Raw genomic sequence first — 24,885 nt, forward strand, 5'->3', positions numbered from 1 at the left:
CTTCAGTGTCTTTGTTCTGCACAGGCCAAGCTGTGCTTAAGATTTGACAAAAGCGAGGGCAAGAGGGAGAATTACTAATGCGTAGGGGGTAAGATATAGTGTGGCTCAGTTTGATTTAGACTCAGAGACAGCTAAACAGGTCTGTATACACATCATCTGCCATGCTGTTAGTGAATTGATTTTTAATGGGTTTGTTTAGACTCACCATATGATCATATTAACTAATGACTTCAACGTAAATATAAGCACTATGTTGAAAAGATTTGACTATTGTTTTCCTGTGGGACAATAAAGAAAACTTAGTATACAGTATGAGCAATGCATTACATTTCCTATAAGTTTTGTTATCGTATGATCTATACCCAGTCTACATGTCTGAATTGTTAAGTAAAACATTGACTTTTAGGATTGGTTCACCTCAACTTTTATAAAACCACTCTCTAAAACACACAAGCCAGAAACATGTATACAGAGTTCAACGTCGAAAAGTGAAGATGTGTGACAAGGTGTGTGTGAATGGGTGAATGGCAGAAAACTGTAATGTAAAGAGCTTTAAGTAGTTATTAAGGCCAGAAAGTGCTATATAAATAAAGGCTGTTCACCATTTTATAAGATTCTGAAATCAAGTAATTGTGTTAGTGGCTTTACTTTTAAAATAAAGAAAATAATCTTCTTCCACTGCTCGGGGAAGAAGATTATTTTCTGCGTTCCATTGTTATAGCTTTTTGCCTTGTTAATATTTGCTAATTTTTTTACTTTCTTAAAATTCCTTTTTTTAATGTGAACTACATGGTGAATAATGTATGCTAAATTGTAATGAGGAAAAAAGTAAGTAAGGTATAAATAATAGTGATAAATGGATAGAAGACACACTGCACACCTTTTAGTTATGTGACTGTAATAAAAATATCTATTTTCTTCTCCATTGACCCAGTCTAACACACATACACATGCACAGTAATCATTTCAGCTTTGACTTTTTGAGAATCCACTTAGCTATATATTATATATTATTTATATTATATTATTAGGCTACCTCACAGTAACACTAGTTAGTTCACATGGCCTGGTGTGTATAAAAATCCCCCGATGAACCACCGACTTTCACAGATAAAGATCAGTGGTAGATGTGGACATGTTTAAAGAAATGATCAGACATAGTGACAGTTGGATCCTTCTCTTATGTTTATTAAACTTTCATTACATTGTGTAAAACACTGGAGTTTATGACTGCAGGCCTTCTCCTTCATAGCAGCAAGGTATGTAAATCCAATCAGGTTACTCTGCCAGACAATAAATAATCTGCCTCTTTGGATGATGTCAATGTTTCAAACACAATGGATAAAAGCTGCAGCATTCATTTTTATTTTACACAACCTATAAACACATACATATATATTTACTTATATATATGTTTATGTGAAATACTTTGCCTATTTATAAAAATACAACAGTAGTTTGTAAAATAGATTTGAAGAAAAATATTGAGAATTAGCAATGAGTCCATCATTGAAACAGGATGGCATTATTGAAATGCAATTGATAACAAAACCAACATGGCTGGAATGCAGTTTGCCTCTGAACTTCCTCTGCTAATTTTGAACGGCATCACATGGAGTCGTGTTTCTCAGCATCAGCACAGATGTCTGCATCTCTGCTGAGTGCACATCACTCAGAGTTATCTCCCACCATGAGTCAGATTCCAAATATCAAAACACAAGGGTGGGTAGGGGGTCGAGGGGGGAGACGTGTGGGGGAATTTACAGGCAAGTCTGTAAAAAGACTACAAAAATCACAGTACAAGGAAATATATGTAGCTATATAGTACAAACAGGCACACACATGCCAACTGTTCAGCTAAACTGGATACTTTGTTTGTACAAATGATACATTTAATAACTAGAAAAGAGGTCTGTAGCACCTTAAGGAGCTTTAGAAGTATGTTAGCAGCTTGATCCAAGACCAAAATAAATTGCAGTATTGCAGTGTTTCTTACATACACATTCAATAAATTTCACTGGTACCAATGAAGCTTATATAAAAGTTTGACATGATTTGCTAAATGTCTGTGCCTCTCACCGAAGAGCATCTGCTGTCTGTGGTTCCCACTCTGGAACACATAGTGTTTTTACTATGTCTTTGTCAAGGACAGTTTAGTTTTGCTTTAGAATCATGAACTTGATCTGATACCCAACTCAAATGAGTTTAGATTTTATTTACTTTCAATTTTGATCCATATTTTGTTGATTTTAATACTCCCCCATCAAATCTCTGGATTCTATCATACAAACATAAATTAATTCAAAACAGCTGATTGTACAGTTGAAGAAAAACCTCTAAGAAATCAAGTCACATTTTTTAGGTCAAATGCTGATAGAAGAGGGCAAAATCACCCCGGGAGGAATTGAACATATATCTTGTTTGTATTTTTAACAATAACTTTAACAAGATGATACAATTAAGCGCTAAATAACTGTCCGGTTAAGCTTCATTATTGCCTGTGCTCTCACTTAACCTTGCGGTTTTAAAATCAAGAAGGCCCACTGAAAAACTAAATCTCATAAGAGTACATAAAAGCCTCCTCAGTGAGACACACAGAACACTTGTGCAAGTAAAGCAAAATTACACTTTGATGTCAAAACACTGTCAAAATTGTACCTGTAAAAATAAAACATTTATATTGTATTTACATGTTATTGTTCTCTGAAAGAGCTAAATATATATCTATGGTATAATAAAGGTTTTAGACAAAAAGGATTGTAGGAAATGAAGGCATTCAGTTCAAAAAGTGCTATTATTACTATATATAGTACATGTACACGTATATGTATGCATATATACGTATACATATATATATGTAAAAGAGAGGGAGAGAGAGGTTTGCTAGTTACACTTGTAAAATCTCAAACCTTGACAAGATAAAAATAGCAAAGTTCCATAAATGCTTTGCATTACACATTCAACTCTATATTTCACACAAGCCAGAAAAATATTGACTCTATTCATGTCTCATCAAGTCCCATCATTCACAAAGAAAACAGGGGAGCTTAACACTTCTAGTTCATCATCATTTTTAAATCCTGGAGCACAAAAGCAAGATGAGTATGTGAGGTAAATGATAACACTATTGGGTTAAATATATGTATCAAACATTTCATGTAACTCAGATGCACCATCTGTTAACTGCTGCAGTTGAAGGGAAAAATGTTTGTAATCGGTGATGTTCACATTCATAGTGTGCAGTCCAATGTTTTTTGAATAGAGAAGACAAGTATACAATGATCTTTCTGTTCTACAGATAAAACGTACAATTGTTGTTTTGTGGAACAATGTACATCAGCTGACTTCACCTTTGTCACATTTCATCATTCAGTAATGTTGTAATAGGGCTGGAAAGTTACTGAAATGTGTCAATATGTTGATAAAGGTCTACATTATATATTTAGTTTACTCTTTTGAGCAGTATCTCATGGCCTTCATCTGCAAATTGACCTTGCTCAATTCATATGTAGTTTGCTCACTTCTCATCATGTGCCCAAAGTATGGAGCTTTGGTCAAATGATATATTTTCAATGTCAAACCTTAACTTAGTAAAATACAGTCTAGAATTAGCAGCTAATCAAAACTGAGCTTTCCCAGTAGTTTTTTGATGCACAGTCAGTACTTTGAAAAATATTTGCCTCCTTCTGATTTCTTTCAATTTCTGTAAATTCGTTACACTTAAATGTTTCATATGATCAAAGTAATTTTAATATTAGTCTTATGTAAACCAAAATAAAGGTAATAAATTGTTTTTAAATGACAATTTCATTTATTGAAGGAAAACACTGTTTGGCCTAATGGGAAAAAGTTATTTGACCCCTCATTTTCTAATAAGCCAAACCAAGGCATGATAATGAAAAAAAAATTCAATCTAAACATCAGGCTCTTAAAAACTGAAACTTGATGCCATAAACTAAAGAAATTCAAGAACAGATTTGAAACAACCCCATTGAAATCTAACTACAGTACTCTGGAAAGGTTTCAGAGCCATTGCTAAGGTTCTTGGACTCTAAACACGGTGAGAACCGGTATAAAGACAACTTGGGACAGTGGTGAACCTTCCTAGAGTGGCCGCCCTTCCAAAGTTCCTCCCAGAGCGCTTCAACAACTCATCTAGGAGGTCAATCGAAGTCGGATTATGCAGCAGGACAACGATCCACAGGCCACCAGCAAGTCGACCTCAGAATGGCTCAAAAGAAATAAAATAAAGTCAGAGTCCTGACTTGAATCCAATTGAGATGCCGTGGCAAGAAATTAAATGCACACGTCATGCTAAAAAAAACACCAACCAATTAGAGTGAGCCAAATTTCCTCCACAGCGATGTCAAAGACTCATTGCAAGCTATTACAAATGTTAAGTGCCTAGGGTGGCACAACCAGTTATTAGGTTTTGGGGGCAATTCATTTTTCACATGGGTGATTTAGGGTTTGAATAACCTTCAATAAGTGAAATTACCATTTTTCGTATACTCATGTTTTCTATATCTTAAAATTATTCGGCTGATTTAAATACAACAAATTAGCGGAAACTGGAGAAATGGGGAAGGGGCAAATACCTTTTCACAATTAGATTGAAATCAGAAACTACTTCAAAGAATAAGTCATGATGTTTATGTGCTACACAAACATTTCAGTTGATGACCAGCCCCACTGAGCTGGCTTCTGATTGTGAGCACAAAGTAAAGTGTATAACAACAGGGACTACACTCATGAGCCCATAGATAACAACTAGATAACACAGACACTGGAACCTACCCTAACACTTGCGACCTCAGCATTCTATGTGACCATTCTTTGTCTACACGTACGTTACTTCATGATTCAGAGTTTTCCTGATTACCAGTAACAAGCTGCGACTCTCAGGTGTCTGTCATAGTGTCAGACCTGAAAATCTGCTAATGGTGATGAAAACAAATCACAAAGTGATGTGCAGAGTGCTGGGCCCACAAATGAGGGTGACCCAAATCAGGCAACTTTATAGGAGCAAAAATAGCTGTAGCTATTAAATGCAGCTCTACAGTCATGAGAAAATCTACATCTAAACACAGTCAATAGAGGTAATGGCAGTTGCTAATGCCATTTCAAAGCAGTGCATCAGTGTTGACGGTAGTTTACCTGTTTGATTCTGTTTGTATTTTGATAGAAAACATCTCCGGGGAACGTTTTTCACGTTATAAATAAGTATCTGCTTGTTTCAACACACCATTGATGGTTTATACTTTTTCACACGGTGTGAATAACAACATTCTAAACCCAAAAATCCACATGTCTTATGCAAAATTCCAGCATCTTTACAAATGTTGGAATCATTAACAGAATCTTGAAGTTTCGAGGTGAAAGCTGAAGTTAGTTATACATGTAACTCTAACCTGTGGAAAACAATTAAAAAATACATCTGTTCAAACACAGCTGTTATTTATCTAGTTGTTTTTTTTAAAGCCCCTCATGGAATTCCCACATTGATTGTAAATCATATGTTGTATTTCCTGAAAAATAAGGCACATCTGCTTGAAACGTATGGTTTGAGTGTGACTGTGTCCAGAGTGATGACTGAGCAGTGACTGACTTCATGTTGAAAGAAGCTAAGATAGGCACTGATGACTGAGGGCCCATCAGAGCTGAACAACAGCTACAGCTCATCTCCTTTCATCACTATTTCTGAACAAATTAGGTGAATGTCATGTTGGATGGAGCTTTGATACATACAGCTTCAACTCTAACTTCAACTCTAATTCTGTGAGTTAACAAATGCTTCAGATAATGCTAAAGAACACACCACCTCCTGGTGGAAGCCCATACTGACTGCAGATAATAGCTAACATTTAAATAAGAACAACAGATGATGAACACACCAAAATATAATGTCCCTTAAAAGATTGATTCAAGCTTATTTTTTAAGTTTTGAAATTAAAGATGTTATTCACATAAATCATAAAACAAATATCTTCCCTCAAGTGGTCTCCGTCCATGTAGATAGATTCGGCTTGGTTGGCCCAGGTTTTTACACCATATAATGAAAGTAAAATAAAATCCTGTTATATAATATGAATTTTGTCAATACAAGGTTCATGGGCTAAATGAGTCCATTTCACCTCAAATCTTTTGGAGTAGAAGCACAAGTCTCAGAGGTAAAACTATGTGCATGGATAGATAAGGCCGTGGGGACATTCAGTGAATGTGCGTCTTCTCTATCAACATATTGAACTGCTTTTGAAATGACAGTCCTTTAAGGCTTTACCGGAAAGACTACTGAGACAGCTGATTTAAAAGAAGCGTGCTTTGGCCTAATGAACTTTATGTATAATATAAGCTGCGAATCTCAGCCCTTTTCCAGTTTTGTCCTGCTTCACATTCAAACAGTTCTATATATTTAACCTAGGATCAACCCAAAAAACACTAAAGTCACCCACCAGTAAGCAGCTTTGCTCGTACAAATGCCTTTCTAGAGGACGTTAAAGGATGGGACAATGTTGACTGTTCAGGTTCAGTAACACTTAAAAAGTAGCAGACTCTAAGATGTACACCACAATGTTAAAGCACGGAATTCATTCCTGAAAAGTTGTTTTTTTTAGCTTGTTGGCTCACAAAGTAACACTCTGATGTTAAATTACCAATGATGAATCAATGATTTACATGATGATACAAGCAACACTGGAAGCTATTGTAATGTATATGTGAATAGCTCACTTTATAAAACTCAGATGAACCTTAACCATGATTAAGTTTACGAAATAATGTTATAATGTATTTGCTAAAATCTTCCAGATTCCATTCCATTCCATTCTTTCCAGCTGTCTAAGTTGCAACATGTGTCTAGCATGTTTCTTTTTTACAATTTCACTTACTTTTTCAATGAATGTTAAAGTTCATGTTCATAGATTTCCACATAAAACTTGCAGGACTAACATATCTTTTAAGTTTCCATGTTAATCTAAATATGAAGTGGAGCCGTACCAGAGGAAGTCAGAACTTGTGGCAGTGGACGGTTGACTGAGGGCAAACTAGTAACCTGATTGTGAACAGTAAAATGTTTGGGAATTTTTTCATTCATGGAATAACCACCAGGCAGTGAAACATTCACTCATAAATTATTTCTTCATTTGCCTGTTTCACATCCCATTCCTTTGACTAAATCATCAAAATAGCAGCAAAATGTGGCAGCTTCACATAACATTTTATGGACTTCATATATTCTCAAGGAGTTCCATATTATTCCACACTGGGTGAGAAAAAAACTTAACTGGCCTATTTAATGATTGTATTCTACGCCTAAGTCTCTAACATATAGAATGGCAAAAAATATTTCGTAATCAGAGCAGATCCTTTCATATATTTGCCATAAAAGCAGAGTATCAAATTCAGCCCCCCTGGCCACCTTAATAATTTTTCGCAGTACCTAATTTGCGTCTTAATGTTAATTTTCAATTCTATGATGATGAAATACAACTTCTGGATCTTTTGCATCCCAATCCTGACTAAAGGTTTCAGTCCAACATTGAAAAAAAGGGCAGTCCTACCAACTACACTTCTTAGAGGTCTATCTCCTTCTGAAGATGATAGTTTGTGATTTCTTGCATTAATAACTTTCGGAAAAACCAAACAAGGGGAGCATCTCAGTTGACAATCAAAATCATCACAATTCAGTTGTCTATGTGGAACCTGGTGCCCGCTCACACTTGATTGAATGATCTCACCTCTCCATCTAGGTAAGCTATACGTTTGTGGTGGAATGGGTCTTTAGAGGGGATTACAAGAGAATGACAGCCCTTGGTGTTTGTACTGATGAGTTTACCTCCAAAGCTCTCCAAGATTAATTGTAAAGCTGTAATGCTGCCATTCAATAGTTCCTACTCAGTACCTTGTGTTTGATCATGTGAATGTGGATGAACTTCTTTTTATAGATTGATCAAAGGACCAGCCTGATGTTTTGTGTGTGTGTGTGTGTGTGTGTGTGTGTGTGTGTATCTCCAAAGCAGTGCAAATTAACAAACACATACCCAAACTACAGACTGGTCCTTTAAAATCACGGTTTAAAACAAAGGTAAGATGAAGCTTGACAGCATCAGTTTGTTCGATGTGTTCAAATGAAAAACATTATGAATTTCAGAATCTGCACACTAAGCTCATTTATGTCATTCATCTTAGTGAAAGTTCCTCTAATTCACCTTTGATCTATTTTTATTGTCACAGGTTCACATTACTGCAGAAAAATGCTTATACTCCAGCAATGTGTGTGTTGCGGATTTTTGTACTGATGATGGTAATGCAGTGCACAGAGAAGTGCTGCACTGAAATCTATTAAAGTATGAACCTGAGCTGTGCTGACCTGTTTGTGAGAGCTGTTGCTTGCGCTGCAATTTAAGATCTAGAGAATAATTTGTCTGCTATTAAACACATCACTAGGGAAACGTGTGATTAGCCAACTTAAATACAACTGATAGGGGCAAAGAAGACATCCTAATAGTTACCATTAGAAAACGGACTAAACCAAACCTTGTGTGGAGAGCTCTGTATCTGTGTGTGTTGTCAGTGCTCATCATATCCTGAGCTCTGTGTCTGCTGCATGTGGTACTGTCTGCGCATGTTGTTATATTTCCAGGAGGGAGTTTCTAATATCACCAATCATGTGTTACTGGCATCTTGCTTCAGTGTCTCTCTGCCTTTGTGGTTGTGGAGCTTGACATGCGTGTCAGTACATGTGTGTTAAGAGTGCATGTGTGCTATTTGCAGTACATACTGGATCACTGAAAAGCTTGGTGGAATCGGGGCAGTGTGGTGGGTGTGCTCAGGTTGGATATGAAGGAGGAGGGGAGCCCTTGAAGCGACGTCTCTGCAGCCTCTAGGCCTTCAGAGGACTGGGGGGGCAGCTGGACGAGAGGCGTGGGCTCTTCGTTGGGTTGATAGGCAACACCCTGCCCCCCGCTGCCCCCTGCCTGGTTGTACGGAGGCCCATTGAGTGGAAGGAAGTTAAAAAGCTGTGAAAAGTCCATCAGAGAGGAGGATGAGGCCAGAGAGTCACCTGCAGTGGCTGATGCGACCGAAGTGGATCTTTTGGACAAGGACACTTCCTCGCTTGCTCCTTCCAGCCCGCCAACTTGAGGCCCCAACTCAAGTTTGGAGGAGGAGAGTTGGGATTCTTGGGCTGCAGACGATGAGGAGGGCATGCTGCTCTGCAGCTCCATCAGGTAGGTCTCCAGTTCTCCCTTTAGATTCTGCTCCCGCTCCTGTGAGGAGACGGTGTATGAGGTAAAGTTGGAGCCCAGCGGGTACTTTAAAGAAAAGGGGTGTGTGGGGGTGGGGAAGGGCTCTGTGTCCAGGATGGGGCCTGTGTACATGTTGAGCTGGTGGAGCCTTGGCGTCAGCATTCCAGGGAGTTCACCCTTGATGTCCCCAGAAGCCAAGTCGTAGACAATGGGCTCCAGCGAATCAGCTGGCTCAGTTTTTACCCTCAGCAGCTCCTGGGGGTGGCTCTTCTTCATGTGACGTGTCAGGTGGTCCTTCCTACCGAAGCGCTGGGCACAGTATTGACAAAGGAAGTCCTTGCGTCCGGTGTGCACCACCATGTGGCGTCGTACGTCTTTCCGGGTATAAAATCGCCGCTCACAATGCTCGCAGCGATGCTTTTTCTCTTTGGTCCCGCCAGAGGACTTGCCAGCATGTGTTTTGAGGTGCTCTAGAAGAATCCCGGTGCTAGGAAATGGCTGCAGGCAGACTTGGCAGGTGAGATCTCCACTGTTGGCAGCGTGGAGGGCAAGGTGGCGTTTAAAGCCCAGCTTGGTGTTGTAGCTCTTGCCACACTCTTGACAGGTGAATGCCTCCTTGTATGGGTCATGAGTGTGTAGATGATTCTTTAAGTGATCCTTGCGGTGGAACATTTTCTCACAGTATGAACACTTGTGGTTTTTTTCTGGCGAGTGAGTTGCCATATGCCTTGGAACACAAGACACATTGTATAAGCAATCAGATTTCCTGCAATCATGTTTTAGGTAGGCATGCTTTACATTATACAAACCCTTAATACATGTGAACTAGTATTCATCAACACATCATTCTGATTACTGCAAAGCACTATGTTACCAAAGATTAAGAGAAAAGACACATGCTGCAGCCTGTTATATACTGTTGCTTGACTGTACCGTAGCAGCTTGTATTTGGAGACGAAAGCCTTGGTGCAGTCGGGGTGGGAGCAGCGGTAGGGTCTTTCTCCTGTGTGAGAATACGAGTGCACCTTCAACTTCTCCAGACTGTTGAACGCCTTCTGACACTCCTGGCAGGGGAAGTTCTTCTTCGGCTTCCCCTCGGCTCTCCTGCGCCTCCCTGTTGGTGGCGTGAGCTTGGCTTTCTCCAAGATGTGGTCACGGTGGCCCTGGGTCCCTGTCGCCATGGCACCTTAAGGCAGATCAGCTACATGGACAGATACAGAGTGCACAACTAGATCTGATGCAATTATTCTATCCAGCTTTATGCACTCAACATCGTCCGGACTCAGGGGCCTGAGAGAGACAGACAGAGAGAGAGTGAGTTATTTACTACACGTAACAGCGATGGAACCATGAGTGCTGCTCTTAATATCCCATAAGATCAAATGATGATACTAGCATGGGAATTGGATTTATGTAGCAACAGTAGCAAGTGACATTCAGTGAGGTAAAAATATAGTAAGTGAAGAAACAGCTGAAATAGATGTTTCTTTAAACGTGCAGTTTTATAAAGTATAACCCCAGTTGCTGAATCTACTCACCATAGTGATTAAAGTGTGTAAAATGTTATTCCATTGTTATATTTAATTAGTTTTATAATTTTCTTCTAATATCTTAGATATTATTTATTGTTTGGTTATGTATTGTTTATTCCTTATAAGTCCAGTGTGTAGGATTTATTGGCTTCTGGTGATATTCAATCAACTGAATACCTCTCACCCCTCCATCCCTAGGCACATAAATTTAATTTTAGGTCCAGATAGAGAAAATGTCCTGAAGCAAGGGTCTACAACATCATGATGTCTAACTAACATGATTTAGTGCAATATATATTGAAATATTAGATTTATCAACATCTGTGTATAGTCTACATCTAACCGTCAAATCAAAATAAATTAATTCAATAATATTTTTGCAAAAGAACAGTAGAAGAGAAACCAAACCCTCAATGAAGTTAGGCTACATAACAAAATACTTTTCTGTATAATGCAAAACAGTTCAACAGCACAACAAACTATACATTTTCAAAAATAATCATACAGCTGAATCAACACCTCTTCATATATCTTCGTATGTTTCAACTTAAAGCAGCATTGTATTTACATGGTGTGCGTGGTAATTCCAATGAAGCTTTTTTCTTGGTTTGCCTTCATACCTGTATGTTAACATTAAACAGTTGAGTGAGACAGTGAGACAGCTGATAACTGTCTCTGCACATCAACATCATGGATTTGGTGCAGTTGTCCCTCTGTGAGCCCTCAGCTGACACAGAACCCTCGGTCTCATATGAAGGATTACTATATGCTACTTTGGCTTTCCCAAATATGTACTTGGGTATAACAAATGGCCACATTGCACTGTTGAAAAACACTAATCAATGAGCTGTGGCTCAAGAGCTAGAGTGGGCCGTCCACCGACCAGAAGTTGGGTGATTCAAACCCCGGCTCTGAATCCCATATTGCCACCCAACTGTGAAAAAAGGTGCATTATATATTACAACAAAATGGGTGTGAATGGGTTAATGTGACTTGTATCAAAAGCACTGAGTGAATGATAGGACTAGAAATGTGCAGTGTAAATATAGTCCATTATGTATACTATATACAGAAAGATTAGGTTTAAGTTGTCAGTATGGTAAATTATAACAAAAAAAAGAAAAGGAATATGTTACATTTGGTAACAACATTTTGTGACTTGACAGACCCAACTAAGTTCAAAATCCTAAGGTGGCAACCTGTTTCAATCGACACATGTTTGCTGTTGTAGTAACTAAAAGTGTTTAAACATATCTTCTAAGAGGCGGGGGTTTAATAACTGTTCATGTCCTGCTACTGTCAGGTGGCATCAAACAATAAAGCAGTTAAAAGTGAAGACTTTGATTCAGACTGAGAGCAGGTATAAATGTTTTAGGTTATACAGCAGTTACTGCCAAGTGCCATACAATTTACCACCCACCATCCACACACTTATTTTGTTTCTCTGTGGTAAAGAATTAACAGCCACATTAAAAATAATAAGGCCAACAGTAAGAGCAAAGTGTAAAAAGTTTGGGTTTAGGAACATGTCATACATCAAATGGACATATTTCCATTCCCCTACAAGTTTGCATTCACACAAACACACACACAGACACACATACACAGACGCACACAAACACACACATACCTCTATGTGAACCACACCACCCAGACAAAATATTATACCTAGCTTATTGAAATATTGTAGTGTTAGAAGTTCCTTCATGTAGAGTTATTTTCTTGCAGCTCTGGTACATGTCACTTCCTTGGAAAATGTCCACATTTCATTCTATGCATAACAATGAACAAATAACAAAGACTACAAGGAATATGATCCAAACCATGAGACAACTGAAGAGGGATCTGATGAGACTCTTACCTTCCAATCAAAGACTCAGAATCTCACGTTGAAGAAATAGTAAAGAATGAGGAACAGTTCAGAGATGATGCTATGTGCATGAGGGAGGAGCAGAACAGCAGAGCAGGAGCCGAAACAAACATTGACCACCTTGATATAGTACAATGCTTCCATCACATACTTTTACTTAGATGTTTTTATAAATAAGTCATGGTGTTAAAAGTAATGTTAAATACAATTTTTGCCACTCATACACACATTTAAACGGTGTATCTATGAGCAGCACTTTTTCTATCTCACATCACTCATACACTGCCAGTGCAGAATGGTGGAGACTCGGATCGATCCGCCATCCCTCTGGTTAGTGGACGACCCGCTATACCTCTTGAGCCAGAACAAGTTCATTCTAATTATTTGAATGTGATACGTTTTGAAATCTGGTGAACTGAAAAATGATTAATAAGTCACTATGTGAGACATGATAAATTGTTTGTATGTGCTGACTATTTAAATTATTTTTTGTTTGTGGAGGTTACTGTCACATACACATGTAAAAGAATCACTGCATGACGGCTCTGTTTCACAACATCCTACATGTGTGAGCCTACAACGCTTTTGTAGTGTGGATGGAGGTGAACCCAGGTTGGAAGCAGAAGACTTTCAAGAGGAGGCAATTCCTGGAGGAAAGCCTTGGAGATGCATCTAATTCAAAAGTGCCAACACTTTCCTCAGACACCAGCGTCTGCTGGATAGATGAGGGACCAGATGAAAGAGACAGTATAAAGAGGTTTACACGCTGTGCACCAAGAGATATGATGCAATACACTATTTGCAATGCACCTGTAAAAACTACCCCTAATGGTCAATCATGCGCTTGACAAGACACAAAAGTGATTTTATCACAATGTAAAGGTTGAAAGATTCACATTTTGGGGTTTTCATATTTAATACCCCCAGTTTCCTGGGATTCAGAATAAATATCTTATTTACTGAATACATACGCTGAAAAATGTGTCCCAGTCCAACTTGTTTTAACATTAATCTGGTTTAATCCTCTGAACTGAAGTCTGGGATTCCCAATATGCACAAAACAAATTACATAAATTAAGATGAATTATTTACTTATGTATTTCAGACAAAGAAATCTATAGAATTTCTGAAGCTCTTATCTCAACCCAACCACGTTTTAAAAACACAAATACATGTAACTGTACAGGAAACGTCGACATCTGTCATCATACATTCTCAGATTGTATTATTGAAAATTCACACCACACTAAAAAGTCACAAATTATCAGCTAAAGGTTTTACCCAATCTGCATTAACTCTGGGACATCTATAGGATATTAAAATAGATTGTCACTCAATAGAGGGCATATCCTACACATGATTGTAATCATAGTAAATATAAAAGAAAATAGAAATTGCCTAATAACCTGAATTATTTATTTGTTAAAAAATGTTAAAACAATCCTGGATCTGCCCCTTATCCGCAATAACTTTTGATGGGTTCTTCCAAAGGGCCAGGCCCTATCCCTATGTCTAGTTTGGTGGAAAACGTTTCAATAGTTAACCAGTGGAATAACCAACAAGCCAACAAATAATTTATCTATATTGGTTTTAAGTCATGCATTTCTCCATGCAGCAGATAGCCCATAATCTTTTTTTCTACTCGGAAAAGGGTTTATGTTTCAGTTATTAACTGAAATTGTTTGCTTGGAATCAATCTTTGAGCATCTTGCTATTGAAGAGTAATCAAAATAGGTGATTCCTGCATGTCTAGCAGAAATGAACTCAATAATAAAAAAGAACTACACTAAATAAATTATTAATAACTAATTATTCCTCAATAAGTGCTTGAAATTCTAGAGAGCTGAACAATTTCAGATCTGTACAAATCTTAAGCAAATAAAATTAATCTTATAATTGTTTTCTCATTACTTTGCAATGTTTTATCATTATTATAGCACATATTGTGTAATTCATATTTTGCCTGGGTAAAAGGTGCAGTTCTTCAAGATGATCTTGCTAATATCAACAATAACAACAATAATCATAATAACAACAATAGTAGTAATAATAATAGCTTTCAGCTGATGGTGTGATTAACTGTATGTAATCTATCTAATAATTTATCAAAAGAGACAGAAACAGCTTTTTTCTTCCAAATTCTAATGCTTTGAGTTCAAATATTTTAAATTAAAAGTGTAACATAAATCAATGTCTCAACTATAAAGTTCATGTTAATCTTGCGACAATATAAGACATTATACATACATACATATAGATCCGGGAATAGTTGTAATTTAGCAGAAAACACATGTTCAAGACATCAGCAGCATTAAAGTGTAAATACAACAATCAGGACAAGAAATACATCAGCTCCAAACCAGGTGCATTTCCACAAAACTGTGGCATCAGTAACCGTTTAGTATGGAAACGACTGCATTGGAAGTCACACCATAACAGCTGCAGAGTGACTGAATGTCACATGGTGCGTGGGGACGGTTTAAGGTGTAGGACAGGTGTAAACAGAGACACGAGCCAACACTGACAACATACTTCCTCTCAGGAACTGTTTCAAGATCTACTTTCACACCGCCGACACAAACACACTGGCCACAACAACTAATGTGCGACAGGAGAAGCTCCGCAGCGTTGAAGCATGTGAGGACGAGCAGCTCGTGTTTACAGCTCCGTGCTGACATGACAGGCTCCCTATATACTGAGTTATGCGCAGCAGCAGCTTTACACTTCGAGTACATATTGTAAAGAGAAACTCCCAACGTGCTCGCTGCAACCTGCCACAGCAATCACACCGTAACACAAGTTGACTTTTGCTACTAAAACAAGCTGTGTGTCTGTGTGTGTGACACGTTGGGCGCAGGCTGCACACGCACATCTTCGGCATTTCAAAATTAGTTTGCCTGAAGATCTACCTCCATTTTGCTGCTTTATTTACAAGCCGTGTCTTGTTTATTACCCTCCCGGTCGGTCACAGCCCAAGTGTCAGCCGTGTGTCGCCGGGATCGATAGCTGCATAGGATGGAAACGCGATACAGTTTGGAGACTAAAAGTGAAACAGCATGACAAGAGGAGTGTAGCCGCTACATGCTCGCATTCGGCGATATAGTTTTGGAAACGAGATGCTTGGATCGATAAGGACGTGCTGACAAGGTCTATGATGAAGTGTGTAGCTGTATCAGGCAGAAATCAACGTGAGTGCACACAGCAGGAAAAATGACAGAATTGCCGAATCCGTGTGCGCCTGTTGCTGTCGGCGAGCACCGCACTGCCGCTGTTTTTATATAAAAAAATAAACTGTGTGGAAGCTATTTCCAACTTTACACAACTTCCCTTCTTTCCACCGATCCCCGTGCTCTTCAATGTTCGTGGACACTCACCGTGACACTAATATCACCAGTGACACAATTTATTTAAATTTTTTTTCATTACTTGTGCCTCCCTAGGTTTTCTCTGTGGTCCCAAACTGGGTACTGATTAACACAAACTTTTTCCCCAGCTCACCCCTCTCTCATAATTTAAATAACCCCGATATTTTAATTCAAGAACTGTGTAACCGTTTACTTAATTTACATCAAACTTACCCCGGACGCTTTAACATCCTTTCTGTTGAGTTTTTCTTCACTTTCAACTATTTTCCGAATTTTTAATAATTTTTTTCTCATATTTTTTGCTAGACGCGGCGGGCCTGAAAATTGTTTGCTTTCCCCTCTTTCGAGCAGCCATTGTGTATGCGCTGCGATGCAACCGCACTAGGCTTTAGCCACGCCCACTGAAAGACCCGCCCCCCCCATGCCTTTTGATTTGGCATGGAGCGCTGCCACTCTCACCTCCATGTCCGACACAGTCCCTTTTAATAAAACTCATTTTGTGGACTTGCTGCACGCGCTGTCAACCGTTTCAACTTGGTTTCGTCCAAATTTCAGCGATAGGAAAACCATCATGTCTGCCAAGGAGTCCTATTCGCTCGGTGGATTGTCAATCTACGTGGTTAGCTTTCAGAGGTTGCCATTGGCCGACGTCGCTGTCAGTTGCCGGTGACGGAGCGGGTGATTTTCCTGGTGCGCTGTTAACATCAACGAGCCTCGTCTCGAGCATGACGGGGAGGCTACATGCTAGTGTAGCTCTGCTAGTTAGCTCTGCTAGTTAGCTCCATGTAGAGTAAAGCGGTCCGCTGGCTTCGTGGAGCAGGAGCCTAGCTAGCTATCCACAGACACAGTTGTATATGTCAACATCTCCTCTGGACACAGGAAGCGGTCTTTAAACGTGCTCTTTTAAAAGCCCGGATAACCTTCACTCGTGAGGACACACGGCCCGTTTACGATTCATAAGCCCGGATAAAAGTTAGCATTTATAAAAGGTAGGTGTTGTGTAGCTGTATCACATTATAACGTGGCTACGTGTTTGGTAACACTGAATACTGAAGGTCAGCTACGGTACTGTGCTCGGGGTGGTGAGGGTTCACTAAAGGAACAGCTTTTCACCCAGTCACACAGTTTGTACATCATGATGAGGGCATATTAATTGTAATAATAAGTGTGTGAGTCGGTGTCATTTTGTCTTTTACATTGAAGTACAACGTGCACATGTGTTTGTGTTGTATAAGCACGCCCAGTGTATCCTGTAACTTAATATGACAAAGTTTTGAAATTGTGTTTTTGCATCAGGTAAAATAGATTGTGATGCATTTTATTCACTGAACCTGAACTAAAGAGCGTTTAATATGTTTTAATGGGACCTGTCTGAAATGGGAATGTAAACATTAGAAAATCACTGTAGTTGGGTCGAAATTACTGACAAATGTGAATTTTTAACATACATCAGTGTTTGTGTCCACGTTGGGTGAGAGTCATCATGACAGCAGTACAGAAAAGCAAATAACTTGACGGGGGAATACATTAGAGATATGGCATGAAATTAGTGAAGAGATGGAATGCAACAATGGCCCCTGTCTTTTTTTGGTGCAGTTTTAGTTCAGCACCCTAAAGGCCCAAGGTCAAAACACTTCCCCTCGATTTTTCATCTACACTACTTAGCTAAACATTTTGAGTTTTATTATAAGAAGGGCTGCTGCAGGTTTCTGTAATATCTTTGTTTGATACTCAATATACTTGTAGCATAAATATAAATACCCTGCTTCGAGGTTTCATCCTCAAATGTTTGCACTCAGATTAACAAATTATTTTCAATGCATTTGCTTCTATAATAAAGTATAGGATATAATTTCACTGTCAACAAAATTCTAATAGCTCTGCTCTTGATATTCTTTTGGTGCATCAGCCAATCATTTCTGTGAATTTTTTTGTTCTTTTTCAGATGAAAACTAATTCTTTATTTAGTTAGTAAAAGGACGTTTTGAAAGTAAATTGCAAAATGATATTTAAATTGATTTACATCTTTTAATGGTACATTTGTGTCTATATAAAACACGAATATATTCAATAAATTAAAATGAGCTAAGCGATAATAATAAAATGAATGCCACCAAACCTCAGTTAAGCATGACTCGCACACAAAGCTGGACTCTACTTATGTATAATATTGTCCGTCTGTACACAGGTCCAGATGGAAAAGAAAGTTCGGAACCAGGACATAAACCCATGTATCGAAGTAAGATTACTGACCCTTGACATCCTGCATTGTGTCAAACATCCTCCTACTGTTGGCTTATGACACTCTCTCTAAATGTCTAATCCTTTTCTGTTGCTGCAAATGCTTCTCTTTTTCAGCAAAGTGATGCCTCCCGTAAGTGTCTGGACGTCAACAACTATGATAAGAGCAAGTGTTCAGCCCATTTCAAGACATATAAGGACTGTAGGAAATACTGGGTAAGTGTCTTTTCTCCAGCATCAAAGAAAACAAAGTTATTACACTGAATCAAAAATAAATCTCAGCAAAACATGTAGATGCAGTTTGATAACATGCCATCATCAGTCCTCAGTTGTGATTCTCACTCAGTAGCCATACCTGTGGCTTGCTTAAGCGTAGTTCACACTACACAATTTTTTGCCTGACCGGGTTCAATCAGCAGTTTGCAATTGCTGTGAGTGAACTCAATGAAATGATTTGAGAAGCTTGCAGACACGACTCGGACTCTACTTGTAGCAACTAAATATCTAAACAAATCGGTGACAACTGCAGCCAGTCAGGGCGCACAGTATGGTGATAGTGGTGAGGTGCATGCAGTGTTGAGGTGCCTCCCTGTCTTTTGCATATAGCGCTTATGCAAAGTCCTTTAGAAATAAATTAAGTAGTAGGCTATGTTTTAAGCATGAACCGCACAAAGCAAATTATGAATCTCCGCTGATTCATTTGTTTTACTCCAGCTTGATGTGTCATTCTGTTACCAGGTGAAAAGATCATGTAGTGTGTGACCCCTTGTCGTGGGTCAGTCATGTAGTGTGAACCACACAGCAACAACTTTTAAAGACGTGTCCTCAGGTATAATGCTCAGCTGATAATGCTTGGGGAGATAGCAATGTTTCCCTCTTTGATGCTGCATGAGCAACTGGTTGGTCAGGACATCTGCACAATGAGGGGCAGAAGTCATGGAGGTGTCACGTGTTTGTCTGAAATTTGTGAAAGAGAGGAGTCTCAAGCAATAGTTCCTGATCTTTTTTCAGTTAATCTTTTTTTTTTTAAAAGACCCAAGTAGATCCCTTCAGTACTTTCACAATCTTGTGCGATATCTCTAAAAGATTTCCAGAATAATGGCCAAGATTGAAGTAACAGAGCAAAGTAATAGAGGAGATTCTTCTCATGTCAGATCTGTCCACAAAAAAGATAATTTTTCCTTGGCTCCGGAATGGTTTTCTTATATTCCAGCCGTGATCAACAAGTAATTAAACCAGAGTCTCAAAGAAATGAACAGCAAGACCAGAGAGGCTCAATGGACTTGTAACATTTTACACTCATCAGTGATTTTAATTAAGTGCAGATTGTTTGAGGTGCGTAAGATTCACAAAGTGACATTCAAACAGATAAGTGCAACAAATGAGTCATTGTTAAATCCAGGAGGAAATTATCAACAACAAGTTTATTTTGTTTATACATCTGTGACTTTTCTGTTGATTTATTCTTTTGTTATTTCAATAAGAAGTTAGGGGCTGTTTGATTCTTTATTTCAATACCTTTAATCATGTATCATTATCAGCATCTAGGGTTTTAATTCCTCCGCCCTTCAAATATGTTTTAGTAAGGTTAACTCTGAGTGAATTTTAACTGACTAACTACATTTTACTTCTATTTGAGTAGATTTTTTTCTAATAACAATACTTTTACTTGAGTTGTTTTACTTCACACTACTGAAGATAACCATAATGGTATCTCTGCACACATAAGCATTATTTTCCTAGACTTTTTCCCTGCTGTATTATTATGCTTAATTGATACTTAACATCCTACCTCTGCCTGCTGAATCACCCTTCACCTGAGTCTTCTTGGGGATTTGCTGCTGCTGTTAATGCGTCAAATACTCTGGCTGGAATAATACTAAATTCTTGAGAATGCACTAGGGTGATAAGATATTTCTCTCATATTGATTGAATCGGTTTGCTAGCGTAATCATATTAAGTTACAATTTTAGTGAAAACTATATTTTTCTTCCCTGGACCTTCGAGGTAACTGGTAAAAGAAGCAAATACAATGGGAATGAAGAAAACTCTGGAACATTTAAACAGCTTTTCCCTTCAGCAAAGTATCCAAATATTTACTGTATAAAGTATACTAAATCCTCTATAATAACAAAGTGAAAATGTGTTTTTAGAAATTTTACAAATGGGTTAGACTGATCATTCTTCTGCAACGGAGATTGTGATTTAATGATCTGCATTGTCTAGTTGATGTGATCTCCTTATTTATTTAATTATTTGTCTGGATTGCTCTTATCTTTTTGCTTTTCTATATCTTTGTTTTAAAATCCATTTTGTTAAATTAAAATATGAAACTGTCTGAGGAGTATTAGTCATCATTTAAAAATGTACTTTGACTTTGTAAATTTGTAGCAAACGTTTACTGCTGCATCTACTTCCAGTGCGAGTAGTCATGCAATTTTCTCCTGATATGGAAACCAATGGTATCAGCAAGTCAATTATGTAATGGCTTTCTAATTGAAATCTTTTCTGTGTTTGTCCATGCAGCACAACGTAATGGTGGACAGAAGAAGAAACGGGGTGAAACCTGAGATGCCCTCTGCTGCAGAGAGGCTGGAGATGCTTGCTGCTATCGGAGGCAAACCATACTGAGAGTCAGCAGGGACACACAAAGACACTGTAAAGAGCAGTAGGCCCAGGAACCGTGATGCTACGACACAGCAGTGGCTGGGTGTATACTGATCTGTTCTCAAGCTCGGCTCATGTTAAAGTGACATTTGTAGATGGACTTTATTCTACAATAACACTGAAGGGTGGAGTTACAGAGCGACAAGATATGAAATGGATTATTTATTGAGGTGATTAATGTGTCATGAACTGACACATAATGAAAAGAATTAAAGATCATTTAAAGCAGTTGTTTTTGTTTAATGAAAAAGTTCCGAGGCCTGTTCCAGAAAGCAGGTTTAACAAACTATAACCATGGACTCTGAGTTGACCATCGCTGAGATGACAACAGCTGTATGTTAACTCTGTTAAGTCCATGCATGCTGAATGCATAAAGCCATAGTCAATGGAGCTTTGATATTACGACTAAATACAGCGAAGAGCCTTCATATTAATCCAGTTGAGCCAGAAATATAAATATGTGACCATGCACATTTATATTTAAAGGACTCAGTAGCAGCAGTGAAATACTGGGTAGAAAATTGGTAATGTAATACTTTTTCATTTTAGTCAATCCATTGTTCATTAATTAGCAGAGTTACATTTTTTAATTGGTGATGAAACTAGTATCCCAATGTACAGTGCTGTGAAAAAGTATTTGCCCCCTACCTGGTTTCTTATGTTGTTGCATATTTGTCACACTTAAATGTTTCAGATCATTAAACCAATTTTTAAATTAGACAAAGATAACCCGAGTAAATATAAAATGCAGTTCTTAAATGATGATTTCATTTATTAAGGGAAAAAAGCTATCCAAACCTACCTGGCCCTATGTGAAAAATTAATTGCCCCCCATGATAAATCATGAATGAATTGTGATAAACAACATTTTTTGGAAAGCTGAATTCAATTTCACTAGCTACACCCAGGCCTGATTACTGCCAGACCTGTCGAATAAAGAAATAACTTAAATAGAACCTGTCTGACAAAGTGAAGTAGGCTAAAAGATCTCAAAAAGCAACACATCATGCCGCAATCTAAAGATATTCAAGAACAGATGAGAAACAAAGTAATTGACATGTATCCGTGTGGAAAGGGTTTCAAAGCCATTTCTAAGGCTTTGGGACTTCAGTGAAACACGGTGAGAGCCATTATACACATATGGAGAAGACTTGGAACAGTGGTGAACCTTCCCAGGAGTGGCTGGCATATCAAAATTACTCCAAGAGCACATCGACGACTCATCCAGGAGGTCATAAAAGACCCATGAACAACATCTAAGGAACTGCAGGCCTCACTTGCCTCAGTTAAGTCAGTTTTCATGATTCAACAATGAGAAAGACACTGGGCAAAAATGGCATCCATGGGAGAGTTTCAAGGCGAAAGCCACTGCTGACCAAAAAGAACACAAAGGGTCGTCTCACATTTGCCAAAAAACATCTTGATGATCCCAAAGACTTTTAGGCAAATATTCTGTGGACTGACGAAACAAAAGATGAACTTTTGGAAGATGTGCGCCGCATCACATCTGGCGTAAAACTAACACAGCATTTCATAAAAACATCATACCAACAGTCAAACATGGTGGTGGTAGTGTGATGGTCTGGGGCTGGTTTGCAGCTTCAGGACCTGGACGACTTGCCATAATTGATGGAACCATGAATTCTGCTCTCTACCTGAAAATCCTGAAGGACAATGTCCGGCAATCAGTTTGTGACCTCAAGCTCAAGCGCACTTGGGTTATGCAGCAGGACAATGATCCGAAACACACCAGCATGTCCACCTCTGAATGGCTAAAAAAACACAAAAAGAAGGTTTTGGAGTGGCCTAGTCAAAGTCCGTACTTAAATCCGATTGAGATGCTGTGGCATGATCTTAAACAAGCCGTTTATACTAAGAAACTACAATTTGGATGAATTAAAACTATTCTGCAAAGAAGAGTGGGCCAAAATTCCCTCACAGCGATGTGAAAGACTCATTGTTATCGCAAATGCTTGATTGCAGTTGTTGCCGCCAAGGGTGGCACAACCAGTTATTAGGTTTAGGGGGCAATTACTTTTTCACAAAGGACCAGGTAGGTTTGGATAGCTTTTTTCCCTTAATAAGTGAAATCATGATTTAAAAACTGCATTTTTTATTTACTTGGGTTATCTTTGTCTAATATAAAAATTGGTTTGATGATCTCAATCATTTAAGTGTGACAAATATGCCAAAAAATAAAAAAATCTGGAAGGGGGCAAACATTTTTCACAGCACTGTATATTGCAATACAATTTGAAATACATTTGGCCGTAACCTGCTGTGGACAGCGAGCTGGTTAAAGCAGAAGATCAAAATCATATGTCATACATTTAATCATTGACTTGTATATTTAAACACGGTTACTTAAATCTTGTAAAATTATTTTAACCTTTTATCTACAGTAACAGAACTGGGTTTTCTGTTTCTGAAATGGAAAACTCATTAATATCCTCAACTCAAGATGATGAAACTCATTAGTTTTCACTAAACCTGCTTTATTATATGCAGATTTAATCATGAATGTATTATGTGCTTAAAAGGTAGACATCATCCAGTTTTATTTACATGCAGCCTAAAACAATGTTTCATATTTCAATCAAATGATGTTGGAGTCAAACTCAACAGTGATGGATTTCAGCTGTGGTCTATCCTTGATTTAAAAGTAGGATGTAGGTGATATTTGTTGGGATGTATTTTGCATCTTCCTCAGACTGATCTTGAATCCGGTCAGATATCATTTGAAGCTGTAAGTCTTTAAGTGTTGACTTCCTTAATAAATCAGAGACATCTGACATGGGGTGGTAGGAGCCATGAGGTGATATGTTTTCAAGTTGTCTGTCTGTCCGTCTTTTCTTGAACGTAACACCTCACCTTGAAGGAATTTCTCCAGATTTGGTGCAAACGTTCACTTGGAACGAATTATGACATAGCTACTTCTATTTAGCGCTATACAAATTAAATTGATTTAAATTGATTAGATGAAATCCCTACAAATTGTTCACTACATGTGTTCCCATTCTTGTTAAAAGTAATATCTTGATATTCCAGGAGGTATTTTACCACATCTATAATTAAATAAAGGGATATGAAAATGATAAAGATAAACAGTACAATCCTAAAAGAGATGTAGAAAGAATAAGGTAAATAAAGATACAATTTATTCATTTAATCAGTTAATTTACAGAAATAAAGTAAATGAGGTATCGGTTTTCTGAGTGTTCCCACTTTGTGCCACATGAACATGATGAAACTGCTCTCTTTATAATGTTTCATACTGAACCTAATAAAAACAAAATTTTCATCCCAATCCAAATCCAACCTATCCCCCTTTTAGCCGGAGGAGGACGCTGTGGTGACGGAACAGAGCCAAACCCCAGGTAGTAGCACGTAGTTTGTTAACGTTAGCAGAGCTAACTGAGGTTAATAACAGTCCACAGCTAATGCTAAGCACACAGAGAGGAAAGAGACACACTGAAGAGATTTAACGGGAACAGATATAATCAGGTTTGTAAAAAAGTAAGCACACGAACAGTCACAGTTTTAGATCAGCTGTATACATCAGCTGTAACAACTGAGATCATGTTAACTCCTTGTAGTCAGGTCGTGTGGTGCTGCAGGCTCTGAGCCTCACAGCGGATACATGTAAGTCACATTTGTTGTACTTTCTTATGAAGTTATTATTTAGTATCATGACTGATACTCATCTCCACTCATGTAAATGACTGATATTGCATACAGTCTTTTAGAAGGTTGCAAACCACGTTGTTATCTTTTTCAAGCTCTGTATTTATTATAATTAGTCAGTCATTCAAATGAATCATCAGGCAATAATTGTGAATTGTGTTTGGTCCAATATTATCCTGACGTTTCTTAAATGTAAAGATATGCGGCTTCTCTTGTGTTCACTATTAATAGAATTCCCAACTTAAAGTCTTCTTGAGTTCTCAGCATGTCAGATTGGCATT

General features: G+C 38.1%; 2 protein-coding genes across 2 annotated transcripts; one reads left to right on the plus strand and one right to left on the minus strand.

The window, feature by feature from the left end:
- Positions 1–1,161: 1,161 nt before the first annotated feature.
- On the minus strand, positions 1,162–16,379 carry plag1 (pleiomorphic adenoma gene 1). Its single transcript, XM_053412107.1, has 3 exons — positions 16,226–16,379; positions 10,179–10,535; positions 1,162–9,972 (listed from the first exon to the last, which is right to left on the minus strand). The coding sequence occupies exons 2-3, from the start codon at positions 10,424–10,426 to the stop codon at positions 8,784–8,786; spliced, it is 1,437 nt and encodes a 478-aa protein (XP_053268082.1). The 5' UTR covers positions 10,427–10,535; positions 16,226–16,379; the 3' UTR covers positions 1,162–8,783.
- A 285-nt stretch (positions 16,380–16,664) lies between these two features.
- On the plus strand, positions 16,665–23,746 carry chchd7 (coiled-coil-helix-coiled-coil-helix domain containing 7). The gene is made up of 4 exons (XM_053412108.1): positions 16,665–17,001; positions 18,201–18,251; positions 18,371–18,469; positions 20,780–23,746. Exons 2-4 carry the CDS (start codon positions 18,207–18,209, stop codon positions 20,882–20,884), a joined length of 249 nt encoding a protein of 82 aa, XP_053268083.1. The 5' UTR covers positions 16,665–17,001; positions 18,201–18,206; the 3' UTR covers positions 20,885–23,746.
- Positions 23,747–24,885: the final 1,139 nt, after the last annotated feature.

The sequence above is a fragment of the Pleuronectes platessa genome, chromosome 20, assembly GCF_947347685.1.
Source record: "Pleuronectes platessa chromosome 20, fPlePla1.1, whole genome shotgun sequence".
NCBI lineage: Eukaryota > Metazoa > Chordata > Actinopteri > Pleuronectiformes > Pleuronectidae > Pleuronectes > Pleuronectes platessa.